The 21,385-nt window shown below is 38.9% G+C and overlaps 1 protein-coding gene across 1 annotated transcript; it reads left to right on the top strand.

Annotated features, from left to right (window-relative positions):
* The first annotated feature begins 1,571 nt into the window (after window positions 1-1,571).
* Window positions 1,572-20,179, top strand: LOC120714100 (golgin subfamily A member 6-like protein 22). Its single transcript, XM_040000148.1, has 8 exons — window positions 1,572-4,138; window positions 6,509-6,650; window positions 7,122-7,569; window positions 7,862-8,104; window positions 8,232-8,479; window positions 15,895-16,184; window positions 16,284-16,457; window positions 16,944-20,179. Exons 2-8 carry the CDS (start codon window positions 6,517-6,519, stop codon window positions 18,242-18,244), a joined length of 2,838 nt encoding a protein of 945 aa, XP_039856082.1. The 5' UTR covers window positions 1,572-4,138; window positions 6,509-6,516; the 3' UTR covers window positions 18,245-20,179.
* The last annotated feature ends 1,206 nt before the right edge of the window (window positions 20,180-21,385 follow it).

Genomic DNA, 21,385 nt, shown 5'->3' on the forward strand with positions numbered 1-21,385 from the left:
AAACACTGGAAGTAAAACACTGGATCTTTTGAAATGTGTTGACTGAGTGCTGACAGTAGCAAGGCACATCTTTTATTTTGAAGATCATGTTCTGTTTCTGGTTTGCTACAGGTGACTGTAGCAATTTAATACCGATCACAAGGATGTTTTTGGTGACATATCCTCTTTATGATTTATTCTGCCTGGCAAGGGCCAGGAACTACTCACCAACCAGCTAGGAAGAGTAAATTTTTCTCAGTTGACCGGTGGTTTCCAGATGGTTACCTACCAGTCTGTGGCATTTGCATAGATATGACAATCATTTAAAGTAGTCACACCCTTACCTTTAGGCCTGACCAAGTTAACTCAAGCATGAGTTGTGAAAAGATATGTCACTTCACTGTTATTATGAAGCAGGAAGCACTCCACAGAAACCTTTTTTTATCAGGTTGTAAACTTTTGTTAGTCTGTTTATTTCCACCATTTGACCTTAGAACTGAAGAAGCTTCTCGGATGAGAGGTGAAACGTATTCAAGTAACTTAAAGAAGTCCAGACGCTTTTCTTTGCAAGCTCCTTTGACTATGATGACCTGGATGACTGAGAACCTTCACAGACATATCTGTTTATTTCTGTTGTAAAGCTGAACATTTTAATGTGGGAACCTTGGTGAAACTCCTGTATTGCCTTTATTTTTTAGTTGCAGCCAACAAACTGCTATTATGGAGGAAACTGGAATGTTTTCCCACTTAGCAGCTTTTAAATTAATTGGGTAATGGCACAGTCTCCTTTAGCTTTTATTCCCACAAACTTGACACCTTTTTTAAAGCTAGAACCAATTTTGTAAACCAGGACAGTTTCACTTCCAAGTACTCCAACTGTCAGGAAGACAGTTAACCCAGCTTTTCCCACGGGAGCCTGGATGCCTGCAATCTGATATGGAGAGGTGTTTCAGACTCTTTGTGCTGATTGGCTGATTGCCAGGTGGCGTGAGAAATCTCTGGAGGAGTAAATGTGCATGTTACAGCTGTTAAAGATTCAAAAACCATTTGGTTTCTGATTGGTTAACACTTGCAAACAGCTGTCCTGTTTGTCTGTGCAGCTGCACCTGTTAATTAAAAATCCATTTCGATTGTGCACAATTCATGTCACTTCTCTGTATTTCCATGCAGCCGGCTGCTCCTGTCCTGTTTCTCGTTGCCTCACCCTGAAACTAAATTTAGAGCTCTGGATCTGTTAGCGTATGATGTAAAAATAGCAAAGAAGGGAAGCCTTCTCGCCACAGAGCAGAGACACGGCACACACTGAGTGTACGCTGGTAAAAGTTAAAAGCAGAAACGAACTGAAAACAGAGAGAGAGAGAGAGTAAGACAGGAACCACTGAAGCTGCTGTAAAGTGTAGAGACAGACAGGCGCAGACACTGACAGTCAGTAGTGAACACAAACTGTGGTCCACATTAATTTAGAGTTACATGTAAGAGGGGATTTAAATAAAACAACTGAGACACAGAAAGACTTCAGGTAAGTTGGGATTGTTATTTTTAATTTTACATTTATTGAACTTCATGTATATTGTAATGAATTAGTCACTCATATAATTCATTTCAATTAGATTGTTGAAGAAAAAATCCTTAAAGATACCGAATGAAGAAAGCTACATTACATGTCTGTGTGCATCTGTAAGCTAGGGCTAGACTATAACACAGAGGCTCAAGGCTCAAATACTGCTAGAAGCATAAAACACTTATCTTGGACATGCCAGTGGTCAAGTTGCACTGTGGGTAATGTAGGCTCCCAGGGTTAACTGCTTGGACTGTCAAGTCTTACAATAACAAAAGTATTACATTAATAAAAGCAAAACTTAAAAGACATTTTTAACCCTCTCAGGTCTACATCACCATTGGTGATGACCCAAACCTGAACTCTAACCCTGGGCAGTCAGATTATGTAATTAAAGCTTGTTTTTTATGAATTTCTTCTCTCAGGTCTCATCAATTAGGGATCAAGGAGAACAACCATTTTCACAAACATTAAAAACTTTTTCAGAATAGTCTGTTTACCTTTCTCCAAATGTGGGACAGGATTAGCACCTGATGACTTAGACCTCAGAGAAATAATTTACACCCACTAACAGAAAAACTGTAATAAATGCATTATTTGAAAGACCTAATTTGAGCATATTTGACATATGCTCAAATTAAAAACCCAACATTATCCGTTAATAAGTTAATGTTCCTGAATGCAAAAAGTAACAAAAGGCAACTTTGGTCAGACGTTGATCTCATCTTTAGAATAACGACTAAAAGTAAGATTTGAATCCTCTCAAGCCCAGGAGCTCTGATTGCCAGTCCAAGCTTTATTCTTATTTCCTTTTTTGCTTTTCTAACTTTTTTGATTCCTGTACTGTGCTTCAATAAAGCAACATCTTTGATCAGGTACAGAATATGAGAGAAGTTTGCCTTCAGGGCTTTTGAAGACATTGTGAAAGTGTTTATTAGCACCACTAAAAAGCATGTGTCATGGTGCTATGGTTTTGTGTTTTTGAACTTGGATTCTTTTTTAATGAACTTAAGTTTTGGTTTGTTTGGTTAGTGTTTGGATTTTTGGTTTCTTTTGATCTCTTTTGTGAGTTTTAATTGATGTGATATTAAGTCTTTGTTTCCATTTTTTACTTTATGATTATTATTATAGTGCTGAGTTTAAGTTATTGTCATATCTTTTCTTCTGATTTATGTACTGAGCAATTGTAGTACTGTGTTAATACCTTTGTCCCCCGGTGTTCTTTTCTCACTGACATGTCTGTGTTAGTTCTCTGTTGGTTATTTCCTGTTTTACTTTGAAAGTCCTTTATGTGCCATGTGTCATTTTTATTTCCTGTCTAGCTTTCCCTGTTTCCCTGATTCTCTTCGCCTGCTGATGGTTGCTTTTTTTATGCTCCCTCCTGTTTCTTGTGGTGTAATTAGTCCACCGTTCATGTTTAGTCCCTTTTTTGTCTTTGCTGATTCGCTGTTTTAGGTTCTCTCTTGTGCTGTACTTTTCACAATTCTGTGTGATTTTCTGTGTTTCTGAATTTCTGTATCATTATCCTTTAGACTTAGTTTATATTTAACTTTTTTTTATCAGCCATTAAAGCTCCCTTTTTGTTACTTTGTCCTGCATTTGGGTCCTCATATCTGCACTGCACAAGTTGTGGCAGGATTACTTTACTAACCAAGCAATTTTGTTGACAATACCTAAAAGTTCAACACAAAAGTTTAGTCAGGACAGGAGCACTCAGAAACCTGTGTGTTCTCATACCCCCGCATCCTCCAACCTACAAAGAAAAATGAAAACTGTTAACCACTTCCTCAGACTCCGAGGAGAGGACGGATAACAGTTTTAACTTTATGTGTCAAAAATAAAGAGAGATATGCATCTTTAGCCTAGATAATCTTGCAATCTGTGGTATGTTTGGAAAGGTTTTATTTCATTTATATTTGTAACCCTTCCAGGCCTGTAGTCATTTCTTTTCTTGAGTTTATTGTCATTTGATTCTTGTTAAGTGTCCGATGGGGAAATCCTGAACACTGAGGTGGTGAAGGAGATGTGAGGTCATTTTCTAATTTTAGTTCACCATTAGTCTGTTAAGTATGCTTCATTTATTTACACAGACACTGCTAAGTCCAGAGTCAGTTTTCCAGGCAGACACAGATTAAAGGCGGGGACCTTTCTGAGTTCACTGTAACTCTGACTCTGGTTGTCCATATTATTATAGTTTATCAAAGTATCATATAGATATCCTGTGTATAATTTGACTGATTATTTCTAGAAAATGTTGAGAATCTTCATTTTATTTAAATAGTTTGAGCCTCTCTCTATTTTTGAATCATAATGAACTGAAGAGTACAAACCATTGACTGACAGCAAAGGCATTAACATATACACATTTCCAGATTAAAATGAACAAACTGACATTATTATTATGTTTAAATGACACAGAATCTCCATCTTTCCTGAATCAGTGCTGTGATGATTTGTTGTTGTCGCTCCTTGAAGAAGAGCTGAGTTTAATTTTAGAGCATAAGTGGTGGTCTGGTGTCACAGTTACATGAGCCAGTATTCAACAAGACGCTGCACTGAGAACTGGACCAAAGCTGGCCTCATAACTGTGTTGAACTATTGGTATGTATCTAAGAGGAGACTGGGCGGTGATTACTTTTTAAGTACCAATTTAAAATGCTGGAACGGTTTCATATCGAATACCGTTTCTGAATTCAATACGGAATGAAAGTATGTTTATCTAGATAAGCTCAGTGGTGTATTAGTAACTTAATTTACTGATTACTCAAAACTGGAAACATATTTTGAAAAGCCATACAGAGAAAACAAGGTAAAGAATGGACATTTGGTGTGTTGTGTTTATAGGCTGCAAATGTTGTGCTACATTTCTGTGTTGTATTGTGTTTGTGTACTGTGGGAATTGTGATGATCTTCTGAATAGGTTCACTACTTCAAAGTTTAGTCTATGTCTTTGAAATTATTGCAGTATAACTTGGGAAAACAGTAAAGTGTCAAATTAATCAGTCAAACTGAAAAACCAAACTAAACTTCAAGGAATACAGTCAAGGTAGACAATATGACATCTGAACTAAGAAATAAAAACCTGGAAAGGATATTTTAATAATTAGTTTTAATAATAAATGTTGTAATGAATAACCAAATGATGCTCCATGGTGCAGTTGGTAACATATTTACCTTACACTCCAAAGATCTCCATTTTGAGACCAGATAGAAATCTGTGTCTCAGTATCTCGCAAGACCCCACAAGAAAGTTAATAAAAATAATCTATGTAACATTTTTCATTTTGAGGCGCATTGTTCCAAGAATGTGCAGCATACGTCTAATTTGTTTTCCTGCAATCTTGAATAACTAATGATACTTAAAGTCAGAAGTAGCCCATGATGTACTTTAGGAAGAAGTAAAAGAATCAACAGATCTCTGGTGATTCTTTACCAGCACACCAAAAAAAAGCCCCATTTTCAACACAGGTGCCTTTGCAAGAGACAAAACCTTTTAAGGAACTCAATTTCCTGCATCAGTTTCCAGTGGATAAATCAGGGTCTAAATGAGGAATACAGACATCCAATTCCAGTCTGGCATGTACACATTCTTCCTACCGCTGTCGCATTATTGTTATTATTAAATCCTTTATAGTCTCATTGAAATTTAGATCTATTTTTAGAGATGTGTACAACAAACGTGTCCAAATATTGAGACAAACAGCTACACTGATCACAAATCAAGAAAAACATGCAAAACTAGTTGCAGATAGACAAATATAACCTTTTAAAATGTTCCAGTTGAATCACAGAATGCAGTTTCATAGTTTTTTGTAGCTCGTCACATTTATTGGCTGCAAATTATTTCCAGTTTTTCCAAGTTCAGTGCGAACAGCAAGTACAGCTAATGTTAAATGTCCTGTGACCTGATGCTGTAAGTACTCACTTTAAATTCAAACAAGAAGTAGAGGTCTTCTATTTGCTAGGGAGCATTGTCACACTTTTCCATATAACATACAGAGGAGTAAGAAAATACCTGTGATGAGTCATAATGTACTTCTACAAATAATGCTCAGTCATCCAGGTAAGTAAATCCCAAAAGGTTGATTCTGTTAATCTGGACGTAACATTTTCAGTAGGAGAAACATTTCGTCACTCATCCAAATTACTTTTTCCGCCTCAGCTGACTCCCACTGAATGAGCAACCTCACAGCCCACTGTTCATTCAGTGGGCTGGTTTCAGTTATTAAGCAAATGTACTGTTTATAAGGTTTGAGAAACCTGCAGTCAGCTGAGACTGAAGAAGTCATTTGGATGAGGGACGAAACGTTTCTCCCACTGAAAACGCTACGTCCAGATGAACAGAATAAAAAAAAAAAAAAAAATCAACCTTTTGGGTTCTACAGATATAGAAACATGCATGCCTGCAGCATCTCCACAATCAAGCACAGACAAAACTGTTGATTGTACAATCATCGAGTTGTTCATGAGAAACAAGATTTGTTTCTAAACAAAAAATCCAATCTTCATCATTTTTCTTGAAAGATGTTCCACTTTTTTCCCCCCCCTCATGGCAGATTTGCCACAAACATCATTTTAAATCAACAAATGGAATTTTTTTTTTCTCCACACTCATGGGAGTCATACTTTTGATTGTTGTTGTCAGTATTTTCTTTGGCTATGAGTTTTGACCAAAGACCAGGCTGCTTCAACTTAGCTGAGGGTTTGCCTGACATGGACCAAATAACAGATACATTGTAGCATATGGACCACATTTGGCTCACAAAATTGCTGAAACCACTGTCAAGGCTATAGTTCACAAGTTTTGGGTTACATTTGGTCTATTCAACATTTTTTCCAGTGCTATTGCTGACCAGGCCTTAAGAATTTGAGATTGGATCCTAATGTTTCTGTCATTTGGGGAAAAAAAACTCTAAAGGCTTCTTATGGTTGTTTTATCATTATTATTATTATTATTTCTACATGTCTCAGGTAACAAGATGTTGTCTACAAAGGGGGAGCAGAGAACATTCAGCAATGGGCGTCTGAGAGACCAGTGGGAGAAGAGAGCCCAGAGCATCGCCGACGACAACAAAAAAGAGGAACAATGGAAGCAGAAAAGTTCCACCAATCTGTGAGAATAAACCTTTTTTTGTACAATGTAAAGAAAATGTTGAAAATTTGAAAATGCAGCTATAAAGATTTTCAGATTTTTATCTCATAATTTATTTCCCAATTTGTCATCACATTATTCTACCAATTCCTGAATCACATCCAACATTCAAAGACAACAGTAAAATCAAACTTTAATGTCAACAGATAACTGATCCAAAGGTAATAACTTAAATCAGCTCAAACTTGTTTATGGAGCTTGGGCTGACTTGAAAAGACGCAGAAGTTTGTTTCTGGTCAAACATTTTTAAAAAGTAAGTTTTACATAAAATACATTTTAATTGTCACAAATCATTTAATTAATAATTTGAGACCAGCCTGTAATCGCCAGCCAGGAGGTTTGGTGCTTGGTCCACAGCTGATGAATGTTTCTGTACCTAAGATCTGTATTCATATACACTGATCCAGCGTGTTTTTTTGTTTTAATCTGCAGGCTCTTCTCAAAATGGAACTATCACTGGCTGATTGCTAATGGAGACAAGATGAAAGATGGCATGAGTGAGTTTAAGAGGGTCACAAGTGGTGCAGCTGAAGCAGAAAAAAACAAGCCCAGAATTCGATTCAAAGTTGTCCCTCCTCCTCCCAAACCCAAAGCTGACCCTCCTCCTCCACCACCTCCTCCGAGAAGGTCAACATCACCCAGACTTCGAAGGCAAAAGCGCAAAGTAGAGGTTGATGCATTTCGAATTTGCTGGAAGGACTCCTGGATGAGCTTGAAGCCACCAAAGTATCTTTTTCTGAAAGCCCAAGAGTTGCAAACCAGAATTCTAGGGTTCACAACCATAGAGCTAACTAAGAACAGCAAGTACAAAGCAAAGGGGAGCGGACTGAAGGGTGAATGGATGTTTCCTGCTCATAAGTGGAATCAATCCTGGAAACAGGTACAAACACTAAAATTTAATATTGCCTGCAGTTTTTGAGGTCTGGGACATATTTTGGGTACAGTCCTGACACGACATAGCTTGATAGAAGGAACTTCCAAGGTGCCATACATGTAAACGTGCCTAAAACACCCAAACAAGGTCAGAAGAAAAATAAACAAAACAAATCGTTAAATATCCTTCAAGGGACAAGTCACCTGATCTTAATCAAACAGAGTTTGCTGTTCAGTTAACATCCTGTTCAGATTTTGTAGATAACTTTGCAGTGTTGTCTTGTTTTTCTTGTTTCCAGGTGAAGAGTCCAGGCCAGGTGGAGCTTTCTGAGGCAAAACAGTTTCACTGGGATATTCTATTTCAAAGAGAGAACGTTTGTAAGGTTGCGATAGAAACGTATTCTCTTCCTGTTTGGGCTGGTACCTGGAAGATCATGAACTTTCCCTTCAGGCAGGAGAAAAAGGACTGGGATCATATCTGGACTGACTACCAACAAAACCTAACCAACAACTTTGATCAAATACAACAGCTAGAGGAGGAGGTGGGGATCATTACAATGACTGTTGTATTGTTGATTTCTGCTCTTTATGGTTTGGCCAGATGCTACATGAGCACTGAATCAGATAAACACTTAATATTTGTATTACCACTCTTGACTCATCAAACAGGATGAACCCTTTGACTGGGAGGATTCATGGAAAATGTCTGGAGCAGAATTTGAAACAAACGACTTCACAGATGATGAGACGCTAAGTGAGAGTTCCTTCAGTGCGGACGCTGAAGTTGTGATGACTATAACTGATGTGTGCGTACCAGGATGGAGCAAATCCTGGCTACTGTCAGCAGCTCCTCCAGAGGAAAGTGAAGAACGGCAGAAAAGCTGGAGCACTTGCTGGGGATATAAGCAGCAGCTCAGGTGAGTTACCACTGTGTTCTGCACCTGATGCTAAACATAAAAAGGCTATATTTGTAATAAGATTCATGAAGACTTGTTATCTTGCGTTATGATAAGGCAACTTGATAGTTTGTAAAACTCCACAAAAAACACAGACCTTCAAACAGGCACATTTTTCTACACCTGATTCTTTCTGGCTAACATTCACATGCTGATGAATGCATCAAAGAGCAACTTGGGGTTCAGTTTCTTGCCCAAGGCAAGCAGACTGGAGTAGCCAGGGATCAAACCACCAATCTTCCAGTTAGTAGAGGGCCTGCTCTAAGTCTTGCTCTACCTAGGTTTGAAAGCTTTTGTCAGAGGTGGGACCAAGTCATTGTTTTGCAAGTCTCAAGTAAGTCTCAAGTCTTTATCCTCAAGTCTCAAGTCAAGTCTCAAGTAATGTCAGGCAAGTCAGAGTCGAGTCTCAAGTCACTGGTGTAAAAGTCCGAGTCAAGTCACAAGTCTGAAACTTTGAATTTCAAGTCCTTTCGAGTCTTTAAAAAAAAACGAAAAAAAGCATGTTGCAGTTATATGCTAAATGTAAATATTAGACCATGTAATTTTTAAATCTGTGTTTTTCTCAACACATGACAAAATAGTGAACTTAGAAAATATACACAAATTGTGAAATTGCACCTCTTTAAAATGCAGCTCAATTAAACCTAGCTCCAAGAATAATTTTCACCAACAGTTCTGAGATAAGCTGCATGTTATTCTTGGATGCGGTTGTAGGACCGGCTTTAAAATCGCATGACAAAAATATCATACACATTAAAAAAAACTGCATCACCAACGTAGCCTGGAAAACATTTTCTAGTTAGATGAAGTCAGCTATCTCATCGTAGCATATTTATATGCATATTTATAATTATACAGTTCTTGTGAGTGCATACACTCATGAAGTTTAGTAACTTCCGGTCACTGCAACAAGCCCAGGTACAGTTTACCGACGGATGGGTGCAGGACCTTGAAATGCACCGTGTAGAACGAAAGACCATCGTACGTATCATAAGTTTACCAGTCTCACAAATCGTCCTCATAAATACACATTCGTTAACCGTTTATTAATAGGACCTTTGAGCTCAACGGTAATTAATTAGTAGTGGAAATAATTTCTGGTACGCGTTACAGAAATGTAGCAGTGACAATAATACTGTATGCTGTAATCGTACTGGGCAATTAGTGATACAAAAAACCTGTTTTATCCTGTGAATAAAAGTATATGTTTTTGTCACTGTACCATAATAACAGAAGCGAAACGCAATATTGTGCCAGGACAATTCACTATTTATGCACAATAAACAAAGGAGCGACAATTTCTGTTCAGCGCCAGACTTGCTTGTAACCTATATCACCAATTATGTTATGAAAATGACGTATTAACTACAACAGAAGACTGACCTCTGTGGAAATGCTTGGAGCAGACTAACCTGTGAGCTGGAGTGTTCTGGGACGTTATATTTGGTCTTTGAATGGCTGCAATCCAGGCCATCCGTCGCCTCTTTGTTACTTCGGAAACATGGCTCGAACAATTTCTCTTCAACGACGTAATCCGATAACAACCGATCTCTTTACCCGTCGGCTTCCCGTGGCTGTCATGCGACCGGCTATTGCAGTTAATAATACAACAGCTTCTTGACATTTTTGTGTTTCTTTTTATCGCTGTATAACTGATTTTAATTGAAAGCCTGCGTGCGCTAGTACCTCTTGCCACGAGTTCCCAGAATCCTTTGCGGTTTACCCCTGAATGACGTCACATTTTCAATCTCTATATAATATGCATGTTAAATTTTATATTTGGGGTAAAATATCAAGTCTTTTCAAGTAAACCGGTTCAAGTCCAATTCAAGTCCCAAGTCATTGGTGTAAAAGTCCAAGTCAAGTCACAAGTCTTAGAACATTTTTTCAAGTCAAGTCTAAAGTCATAAAATTAATGACTCGAGTCTGACTCGAGTCCAAGTCATGTGACTCGAGTCCACACCTCTGGCTTTTGTTCCCTAATAAATGAAATGGTCATCTAAAAACAATTTTGCATTTACTCAGGTTATCTTTGTCAACTATCACAATTTGTCAAACAGGCAAAAAATAAACTTTGTTTAGTGGTTTCTTATTTCCTGTTTTATTGTGAAAGTCTATGGTCGTGTCCAAATTCATGGGCTGCATCCTCCTGAGGACCCGGCCTTCGCGGTCTACGTGGGCCGGGTCCTCAGAAGGTCGGGTAGGCCGGAAGTAAACGGCTGGGGAAATTGGACGGTCTAGCCTTCTGATTAGCGTCACCGCTGTCTCGGTGGAGTTTAATAAACTCGGCCATCTGCTCCTTGCTATCTAAAATATAACAGGACACTGGCGTAAATTCTCGACCGTCTCACACTTCTGTTTAATCAGTTTTCTGTTTGACGTTTATTCAGCTGTGTGAAAATCCCGGAGGAACCCACCCGGGGGATTAATAAAGTTTTATTTTATCTAATCTAATCTAATAACTTTAATCTCAGCCAAAGCGATTTACTCACGAACAAATAAAACTCTGAAAAAAGCCCAACAATAACGTTTTTAGGTTGTCTAAGTGACATATATTACGTTTAACCTGAGTAGCGAAACTCCGCGGTGATCTGAAAATGATGTGCCGGGAGTTGTGCCGTTCTTGGCGGCTTCAGTGACCCTCGAGCTCCCGGCTTGCTATCGAGCTGGTGGGTAGCAGATGCTCCGAAAACGTCGAAGCACTTTTGCAAATATGCGATATCTTGATAGACCGAGCAGATATTTGATGTTTACACAGCTACTTTCTCGCCTGAACGTTTATTTTGTGACCCAGAAAGATTAGTAAGAGTAATTTTAAAACTTAGTAGCGGCCGCCATTATTGGAAACTGGAGTTTGGCTGGGCCACGCTATGAATTCTGGGATATGGTGGGCCACGAAGGACACACCCGATCCATCCTTCAAATTCGGGGAAAAGGAGGACGCATTTGTCGGCTGCATTCGGAGGAGTCTACGAATTTGGACAGCCTTCAGCGCGTCGCTTTGACGTAATCGGTCTACAAATGCGGCCTCAGGAGGATGCAGCCCATGAATTTGGACATGACCTATGTCTCATGTGAGTGTGTTCAGTTTACCTCCCTTGTCTCGTCTCGTTAATCACTCCCAGCTGTGTCCCCTACCTGTGTGTAATCTCCCTGTGTTTCTCTGGCTGTGTCCCAATTCAGGGTCTGCATGCTTGAAGTACGCATTTTAAGTGCGGTTACGTCACCGCCACGCGACGACAGCTGTCCCAATCCAAAGTGTACTTCAAATGCATACTCCAAATGCGCCGTCGATTTCCCCAAATATCAAGCGTGGTCCGGTGCACGCTTCGTGGTCCCATATATCCCACAATTCATAGCGCGGCGGTGGGTGTGGATAATTTTGCCGCAAAATACGGCAGACGGGAGCGGCCGAAGAGGTTTTTCTTTTTTTTCCAAACTTTATTGAACTTGTAAAGCGAACAGTCAGTCATTCCAGTTCAGTTTGTACAGTAGACATACAAGGCAAATAAGAGTAACAATATACAGTACAATGAAATAAGAAGGATAAATAAATAAAGGATAAAAAAAGAAAAAAAAAGGGGGGGGGATGTGACAGACTTCATAACAACTTTGTACTTGAAAGTTGTGACAGCTCATTCGTTAAACATTTCTGAATGAATTTCAATCAATGATAAACCTTTTATATTGGAAGTTAATTTAAGAGAGTTTAAGTAATATTCAATTTCAATCAAAAACAAATTAAATGATGGGGTTGAGTTTTGAAATTTACATTTATGTATGTGGAATTTCCCTAATAAGATGGAGCGGCCGAAGAGTGAACTGTCAAAAGTACTGAATATGACGTCACGTATTTATGTGTGAATGCTTAATAATTAAAGTCAGTCATATATCCACAAACACAACAAGCTGAAAGTCATATATATATATATATATATATATATTAGGGGTGCAACGATACACAAAATTCACGGTTCGGTTCGGTTCGATACTTTGGTGTCACGGTTCGATATTTTTTCGATACAAAAAAATGTTCATGCATTTTTAATTTGTCATTTATTAAAATTATAAATATATATTTTAACTCAAAAGTACAGTTTTTAAATTTAACCCTAACCCTTGTGCGTGTTTTTTATTTTGACAGCGAATGCGCACCTGCGGACCACTTATGTGCAGCCCTGGTTATTTAGCTCATCATATTGCAGCCACAGAAATTCTTTTGTCCATGAAACCATAAAGCTGCACTTTCTTTTTGCCTTATAGTCTGATTTGTCATAACTTCTCCGTTTTGTGGTAAGCTTTTCTTTGGCTGTCACTTCTTCACCCTGACCTGTCTTATTTGGCTCAGCAGAACTGAAATGCTTTTACACGCTCACTCACATAAGCTCAGCGATTCTCTGCGCGATCAACCTCTCACATGTTTAAGCTTGCTGCAGGAGATTTCACTTGTCATGTTTGCATAGTAAGCTAACGATTAATAAGACGATGTCAGAGGAATTGGTGCACAAATTATCATCACTCACAGATCAGTGCTGTCGCTCTCTATACACAGTTCGCACGATTGCAAAGTGAAAGCAAAAAAACAAGCGCAAATTCAAACGCGACTTCAATATGTCACATATTGACAGTGGCTCACCGATGCCAATGACATAATTACCCAGCTACATTTCTGAAAGAATGCAAAAGCATTGACATATATTTTTCCTACAATAGCCCGACGGGCAGGGAAGAGATAGATTTTGGTAGCCCGACTGAAAAAATCGCTAGCTCCGGGACGTCGGGCTAGCGATATTGCAAGCCCTGTATCTGATTGAGGAATCACTCATCTTTGGAAAAGAGAGTTTATTACAGAGAAATGGCTCTTTCCAAAATAAAAGCTATACTATCCGCTTCTTCTGGGCTATATTCTCAGCAGCATAAGGAGAATCATGTGCTAACAGCTGTCTAAATGACTCGGCTAAAGTTAGTAGCATGCTTGCTTGTTTTTTTTCTGCTTCCACTTGTCTTTGCACTAGGATGATGTCAGCATAAATGTGCAGTCATATTCGTTGTGTTCCTACTAGTGCTTTCAGGTTAATCTCGTTGAAATGACCTTAACGCCACAACACGGCAAATCTCCGTTAACGAGCTACCGCCGATCGCTCCGTGCATGGGGCTAGACGGCAAACACGTTAACGAGCTAACTGCGCTAACACACTAGTTCACACCAATGTAATTGAGCATTGCATGGCACATCCAACATACTGTTTTACTTTAGTCCATGACTCGCTTACCTTCAGGGTCATACGTCACATGAAAACCAAAATAATTCCAAACGCCAGATCTGAATGTTGCAAGTAGAGCTTAACTTCTGTCTCGCTAGCTTGCCCTGCGCTCTTCCTTCTGACTATGCTGTCTGTGTTGAGCGCTCAGTGGATCTGCGCTCGACAGTGCAGCCTAGGCGGAGTAGTCGAACACAGATTCACTGAGCGCTCAACACAGACAGCATCGTCAGAAGGAAAATTGATAAAATAAATTACAAATGTTGTATTGTTCGATACATATGCGTACCGAACCGAAAGCACTGTATCGAACGGTTCAATATCGATACGAATATCGTTGCACCCCTAATATATATATATATATATATATATATATATATATGTGTATATATATATATATATATATATATATATATATCATAATAATCTGACAATACTATAATATTGGCCATATCACTTGGCTCATGCGAATCCAGCCCAATTTTTACTCTTTAAGTGTGCGCGCGCGCGCGCGCGCGCGTGTGTGTGTGTGTGTGTGTGTGTGTGTGTGTGTGTGTGGGGTGGGGTGGGGGGGATATGTGTGTATTCACATAATTTATGTTAATGAAAGTGTGGGGAGTGAGTTGGAGGGTGGGGTGGGCTGCTTTTAACTATGTAAAGCACTTTGTGCTACATTTTTTGTATGAAAAGTGCTTTATAAATAAAGACTGATTGATTGATTGATATTATATTTACATTACCACAGTGAGATGACTTTAGTCTCATGAACAACATTAACTAATTGTTATTTACTAACTGATCTTAAATGACTGTTCAGCACAGAAATGAAGCCCAACAATCATGTTTTACAGTCCCGTGGTCTCAGCCTCAGATACTCAACCAATCAAAGTGATGTCATGACAAAAATGAATGACCAACAAAACATTTTTCTCCTTCATTTCTGTCAAACAAAGCTGTATGTAACGTGTCTCGTGGTTAGTATCATGGTTGCTAGGCAACCTGAACAGCGCGACGAAGCGTATACCGTCCCATTTCACAAGCCTCTCACTTCCGCACTTCTGGTACTCATAGTACGCACCATACGTAGTACGTGTAGTGCGCGTAGTGCGCGTACTTCAAGCGTGCAGACCCTGATTTGGGACACAGCTTCTGAGTGTTTTTAAGTCGTGTTTTCTGTCATTGTAGTGGCTGGTCCGTCTGTGTATCCACCATGCTTCATCTGTGTGTTCTCCCTCCTGTCTGTCGTCATTTACCTCTGCTCATCCTTCTTCATGTTCAGGTCCTGGTTTGTGTTCAGTAGTTTAGTTGTTCTCAGTTTAAATAGTTTTCAGTCCCTTTTGCTGTTTCTCCATTTGCATTTTGTGTTCAATAAACCACCTCACCTTCACTACTGCCTGCAATTAGATCCTCCTTTATTATTTCCCCACGGCTCACTCCACTCGCCGTGACACAAACAGAAACAAAACAGCTACAAAACCCCTCTGACTGTTGTGGAGTTGCATGTCTTTCTTGGTTGTTTTTGTGATCTGCCCAAAGATGGACCTGATGAGCAAATCAGCTCAAATGTCTTCAGATTCAATTCAGCTCAGTGTTATTTATATAGCACCAAATCACAAAATCAGTCCCCTCAAGTAGCTTTGTATTATAAAGTAGACCTTACAATAATACATGCAGAGAAAAACCCAACAATCATATGACCCCCTATGAGCAAGCACTTTGGCAACAGTGGGAAGGAAAAACTCCCTTTTAACAGGAAGAAATCTCCGGCAGAACCAGGCTCAGGGAGGGGCGGGGCCATCTGCTGTGACCAGTTGGGGAAGGAAGACAGGATAAAAGACATGCTGTGGACGGGAGCTGGAGATTAATAACAACTATGAATCAGTGCAGAGAGGTCTATTAACATATAGTGAGTGAGAAAGGTGAATGCATAATGGGAATCTCCCAGCAGCATCCCCCTTTTGCAACATAACAAAGGGAGAATTCAGGGTCACCTGATCCAGGCCTAACTGATTCAGCCCTAGCCTGAATCACACATGGTTTACTATTTCTACTGTTATATTTCTATGAAAAGTTCTTCTTCATGTCCATTTAACCAAACTGTGATTTCATCCACAGGTGGTGCAAAGCTTCTGTGAACTCCAATCATCAACACAGTGCCATGCTGGAGAGAAAACGCAAAGCTACAAACTTCCTCCTCACATCAGAGTTGGACGAGGAGATGACAGACACCACTGAGTGGATGGAGGCCTGGAAGGCTCCAAGAGGATGGTTTAAGGTAGAGGAGGAGGAAACAGAGGAGGAGGAGGAAGCAGAGGAAATATATGTCAAAGGGGAGGAGGAGGATGAAGGAGTGAATAATGAGGACGGAGATATGGATGAGGAAGAGGAGGATGGAAATCTGGATGGTGTGGAGGAGGATGAAGGAGTTGAAGAGGAGGAAGCTTTCAATAAAAATAATGTGGACAAAAAACTAGAAAAGGAGAGAAAAATAGAAATAGTTATAGAAAAGAAAGAAAAAGCCCTTAACAAGAAGGCTGAAGATGATGAGGATGATGAGGAAGAAGATGAAGGAGTGGATGAAAATGAGGAGGAGGAGGAAGAGGAAGAAGAGTATGAAGATACTGACAACAAGAAGGAGGGCGAGGAAGAAGACAATGAAGAGGAACAGGATGAAGATGGTGGAAAGGAGGATGGAAACAAAAAAGGCAATCAAAAAGATGACAATGAAACAGATAACGATGAGGAGGAGAAAGAAGAGGAGGAGGTGGAGGAAGGGGATGAAAAAACTAAGGTAGAGAAGCAGGAAAAAGACACAAATGAAAATGATGAGGGTGAAGTAGAAGAGGAAGAGCAGGACAGTGAAATGAATGAAGATGAAAAGGATGACAAAGTGGAAAAGCTGAATGAGGAAGGCACAGACGAAGAAGAGGAAGTGAATGCAGAAATAAAGGAAGAAGAGGAGGAGGAAGACATAGAAGATGAGGAAGAGGAGAACAAGAATGGCATAAATGAGGAGAAAGGATTCCATGATGGTGGCAGGGATGAAAATGCAGAGGTAGATGAGGAAGACGAGGAAGATGAAGATTATAATAACAATGAGGATGAAACAAATGTATGTGAAAAAGAAAAATACAAAGAGATGGACAAGAAAGATAAAGGTGGAGAAGAAGAAGAAGAAGCAAAAGAAGAAGAAGAAGAAGAAGAAGCAAAAGAAGGAGAGGAAGAAGAAGAAGCAAAAGAAAAAGAAGAAGATGAAGAAGAAGCAAAAGAAGAAGAAGAGGAAGAAGAAGAAGAAGAAAAAGAAGAAGAAGAAGAAGCAAAAGAAGGAGAGGAAGAAGAAGAAGCAAAAGAAAAAGAAGAAGAAGAAGAAGAAGCAAAAGAAGAAGAAGAAGAAGAAGAAAAAGAAGAGGAGGAAGAAGCAAAAGAAAAAGAAGAAGATGAAGATGAAGAAGAAGAAGAAGCAAAAGAAGATGAGGAAGAAGAAGAAGAAGAGGAAGAAGAAGAAAAAGAAGAAGAGGAAGAAGAAGAAGCAAAAGCAAAAGAAGAAGATGAAGAAGAAGAAGAAGCAAAAGAAGAAGCAGACGAAGAAGAAGAAGGAGAGGAAGAAGAAGAAGAAAAAGGAGAAGGTGGTGGGGATGAAAAAAATGAAGCAGAAAGAAATAAGAGTAGTAGGGTTAATGTAGATAAGGAGGAAGATGAAAAAGATGAAGATGATGACAAAGCTGATGAAGATGAAGAAGAGGATGATGTGCAAAAGAATGAAGGCAATAAAGTAGATAGCAAGGATGAAGAAGAAGAGAAAGAAGAAGAGGATGAAGCAGACGACGACCAGGAGAGTGATGAGGATGGTAAAGACAGAGAGGAGAATGAAAATGTTGACGAGGAGGAAGGTGGTGTAATATTTGAGAAAGCTGAAGAAGAAATTAAAGAGAATGACAAAAAAGCTGACCATCACAAGGATGAGGAAGAGGAGGAGGAGGATGATGAAGAGAAGGAGGCTGGTGAGAAAGAAAATGAAGCAGAGGTTATAGTAGAGAAAAACAAAGAAGAAGAAAAGAAGGTGAAGAAGTCACAGAAAAGAATGAAACATAAGCCCGATGTCCCGCTCCATCTGCAGTTCCACAAACTGAACGCCTGCTTTGCCTCCTGGAAGCAGTCATGGATGGTGGCAGTAGCTCACAGAGGAGGTTGTGATGCTGAGGATGAGGCTTACGAAGAGGGTGAGGAATCGGAATTGAGAGCTTGGAAGGACTCATGGAGGATTTGTCGCTATAGAAAGCCAGATGATGATGACGTGGTGTGTTTCTCTATGGAGCACCGGAGTCAGCGGTATATGGGACTGACGCATGAAGAAGACGGCATGCCAAACAGTGAGTGGACTCTGAGCTGGAAAATGAACAAAGAAAAAGATGAAGATGCTGAAGAAGAAGAAGAAGAAGAAGAAGAAGAAGAAGAAGAAAGTTAAAATTTTCTGAGAGGGGAAATTAGAAGTGCTGGGTATTATTTATACCTGATATGAACTAAATGTGTCAAAAGCTGGGATTGTCATGTCTTATTTCAGATGCTGACCAGAGATACTTTTAATCCAAACTTCTGTTCTGCATGTTTAGGTTTAGGCTAGGCTACTGGAAAACTGCAAAAAGATATTTATTTCAACTGTTGATGCCGTCAACAACCTCACATGCCCAGAAGGAAGTTACTAATACAGTTAGCAACATGTCTGTGTTTACTTTAGGTCAGATTTGAAAACTACTGATGAGTCGTGATTTTTTTTTTCTTTCTTTACGCTTCTTATATAGTTTGGTGCTGTTTTGTGATCCTTCTTGGTTGAGTGAATGTCAACAATGAAAAGTACAAAGTTAGCATGACAATTAACAGTAGCTATGCAAGCTAGCCAACTCTCAGTCGGTAAAAACAATAGCATTTACATAAGCCCGGAAATCCACAGTTCATTATCAGTGGCTTTCAGCAAGAGTTCTCCAGGTTTTCTTAAGGTCTTTGAGAGTTTTTCTTTTCAGTCATTTTCAGTCCATTCCTTTTCCTTCCCATTTTCAGAGAAATTATTTTTTGTTGCCACTTAACACTGGCCACCTAACTCAATGGATAAAAGAGTGTAACCTATACATAACAACCGAGCAAAGAACCAGTTTTAAAGCATTATTTTACAAAGTTTTTTGTTACAAAGACACATAATTTAATAAAACTCATGAAACAGTATTTCTGCACAAAACAAACAACTATTAATGGAAAACTTGGCTTATATTGACATGGTGTGCAGAGTGTCCTTAACAACTTTGAGGAAACTGATCAAATGGAGGACAAAGAAGGTGCAGAAGATGAAAACAATATGTAACAGTATCTTTATCCAGTGTCCTGCATCTGGCGTTTGATTCATCTCCTGTTTCCCAAAGTCCCATCAGAAGTGGTCTCAGTGGAAAGGTGGCCAGTGGAAGCCATTCATACAGAGGGGAGACAGGGAGAAAGGCTGAGAAGTGCCAAATTACACAAGTACTGGACTAAAAATGCACTTTTTAGTTAATAGTTGCATCATTTTCCTATTTAAGGAAATAAGTGTTGGCTCAAGACTTCAGCACAATACTGCATATTCTTGCCATGTAATGTTTGACTTGAGTGCCTTGGAGTGGTTGAAACAAAGATAAAGTGGTTGACAGCTTAAGAAGAATGTAGGAAAGGAGCCAAATGCCAGTTGGCCTCTTTACACTCAGCATTCGATGCTAACACTAATTTGATAAGTACACTCAGGGAGGATATCCTCCAGAAAGGCCAGCATAAATTTCACAATTTAACTTTTAAAAAAGTTATCCCGATAAAAAGCATAAAATGTTATGGGTTCTTCACTTGCTGATGCTCCAGAGCATCATTTGATTAAACTTTATAAAATCTTCCTCTTTGACACTAGAAATTTGATATTACAAATGATAACATACAAGGAAGCGTCCTGCTATAAGATTACATATTATTATTTTCACGTTTACAGTTATAGCTGCTTTTTCATCCTGTGTTACTAAATGTCTGCTAACTGCCTTCTACTGCTAGACTGTTTGTGTCATTAGAAACCAAAGCTCTGAGGGTGTTGTGAAGATGTACAATTTACCCCACATCAAAACATAAAAATCAATAGCCAAGCAGTGAGCAGCTAATGGCTGTAATTGGTTAACACAATGTACTGACGGGGTAAAATATGAAGCACTTTAAGAGAGGTGACTGAGGTTTGTCTGATTTTTGAAGTAAGAAAATGTCATATTGGTGTTGTGTAGATGGAAGAGGCTGTGCAGAGATCAGTCTTAAACATTTATATGGTGATGTGCATCTTTACTGCACTCTTTTATGATACAGTAAAGATCAAACGGCAACTTTTATTAAAGTTATAAACTGTGAATTTACAGAAAAAAACTACGTGTTTGTTTTCGCACAACTTATTCACACTTAATAGCACTACATAAGCACATGTGTACAGATCAAAATCTCTGTCTGTAGAAATTGAAATAAGTTTATCCAAAGTATTTTGAGAAATCATTAAAAGTAAAAAAAAAGAAAAAGAAAGAAAGAAAGAAAGAAAGAAAGAAAGAAAGAAAGAAAGAAAGAAAAGAGAGACCCAAACTGAGTTCTAGTGTGTTAAAGGTCATCTTGGATTTAAATTCAAATTCAAATTCAAATTTTATTTGTCACATACACAGTACGATATGCAGTGAAATGCTTAGACAACTGCTCGTGACCTAAAAAAAAAAAGACTATGAATAGGATAGGAAATAAATAGGAAAATTAAAATGAAGGGTAAATTTAACTAGGAAAGAATAAATAAAATATAAAAATTAAAATTAAAAATAAAATAACTGTACAACAAAATACACAATACACAAATACACAGTATAGAAATGTATAAGAATATATGAAGAAATATAGAACAACAACAGCAGCTGTACAAGTACTAAATGGTAATTAAGAAATATAATGTCCAGGGTTGTGCAATCCACATGTGTAAGTGTCTTGTGCAGTGCAAATATGCTTAAAGTGATTTATTTAAGTGACTTAGTGATAAAGTGATTCGATTAGATGACCACGCAGTGTAGTTGTGCAGTGGCCACTAGTGAAAACAAATGTCCAGAATGTCCAGTGTGTGTAAAAACCATATGTGTGGGTCAGTACTGTGTGGTGGTGTGATTGAGAGACCGTATCGCCTGCAGGAAGAAGCTCCTCCTCAGTCTCTCTGTTTTGGTCTTCAGGGAGCGGAATCGCTTTCCTGACCTCAACAGAGAGAACAGTCCGTTGTTGGGATGGCTGAGGTCCTTCACGATCTTCCTGGCCTTGGTCCAGCACCGCCTGCTGTAGATTGAGTGGAGCCTTTCTCATTATACCTTTAGACTGCATAACAAATCCAGTGCATTACACTGCAAATGTGTTTTTGTGCTGAGGAGTAACATAGTTGAGTGTCCTTTGGGATTAGTGACTAGTGTTAAAGTTTTTGTTAGGTTTGTGCATCAGTGCATTCTCAAACAGAGAGCAAAATCAATTTATTGAATGTGTTTGGAAACTTTTGCTGTAACTTGTGATGGTACAAGAAATAACAAAAGCACAAACCCAGGTT

The sequence above is a fragment of the Simochromis diagramma genome, unplaced genomic scaffold, assembly GCF_900408965.1.
Source record: "Simochromis diagramma unplaced genomic scaffold, fSimDia1.1 OVJJ01000596.1, whole genome shotgun sequence".
NCBI classification, from domain to species: domain Eukaryota; kingdom Metazoa; phylum Chordata; class Actinopteri; order Cichliformes; family Cichlidae; genus Simochromis; species Simochromis diagramma.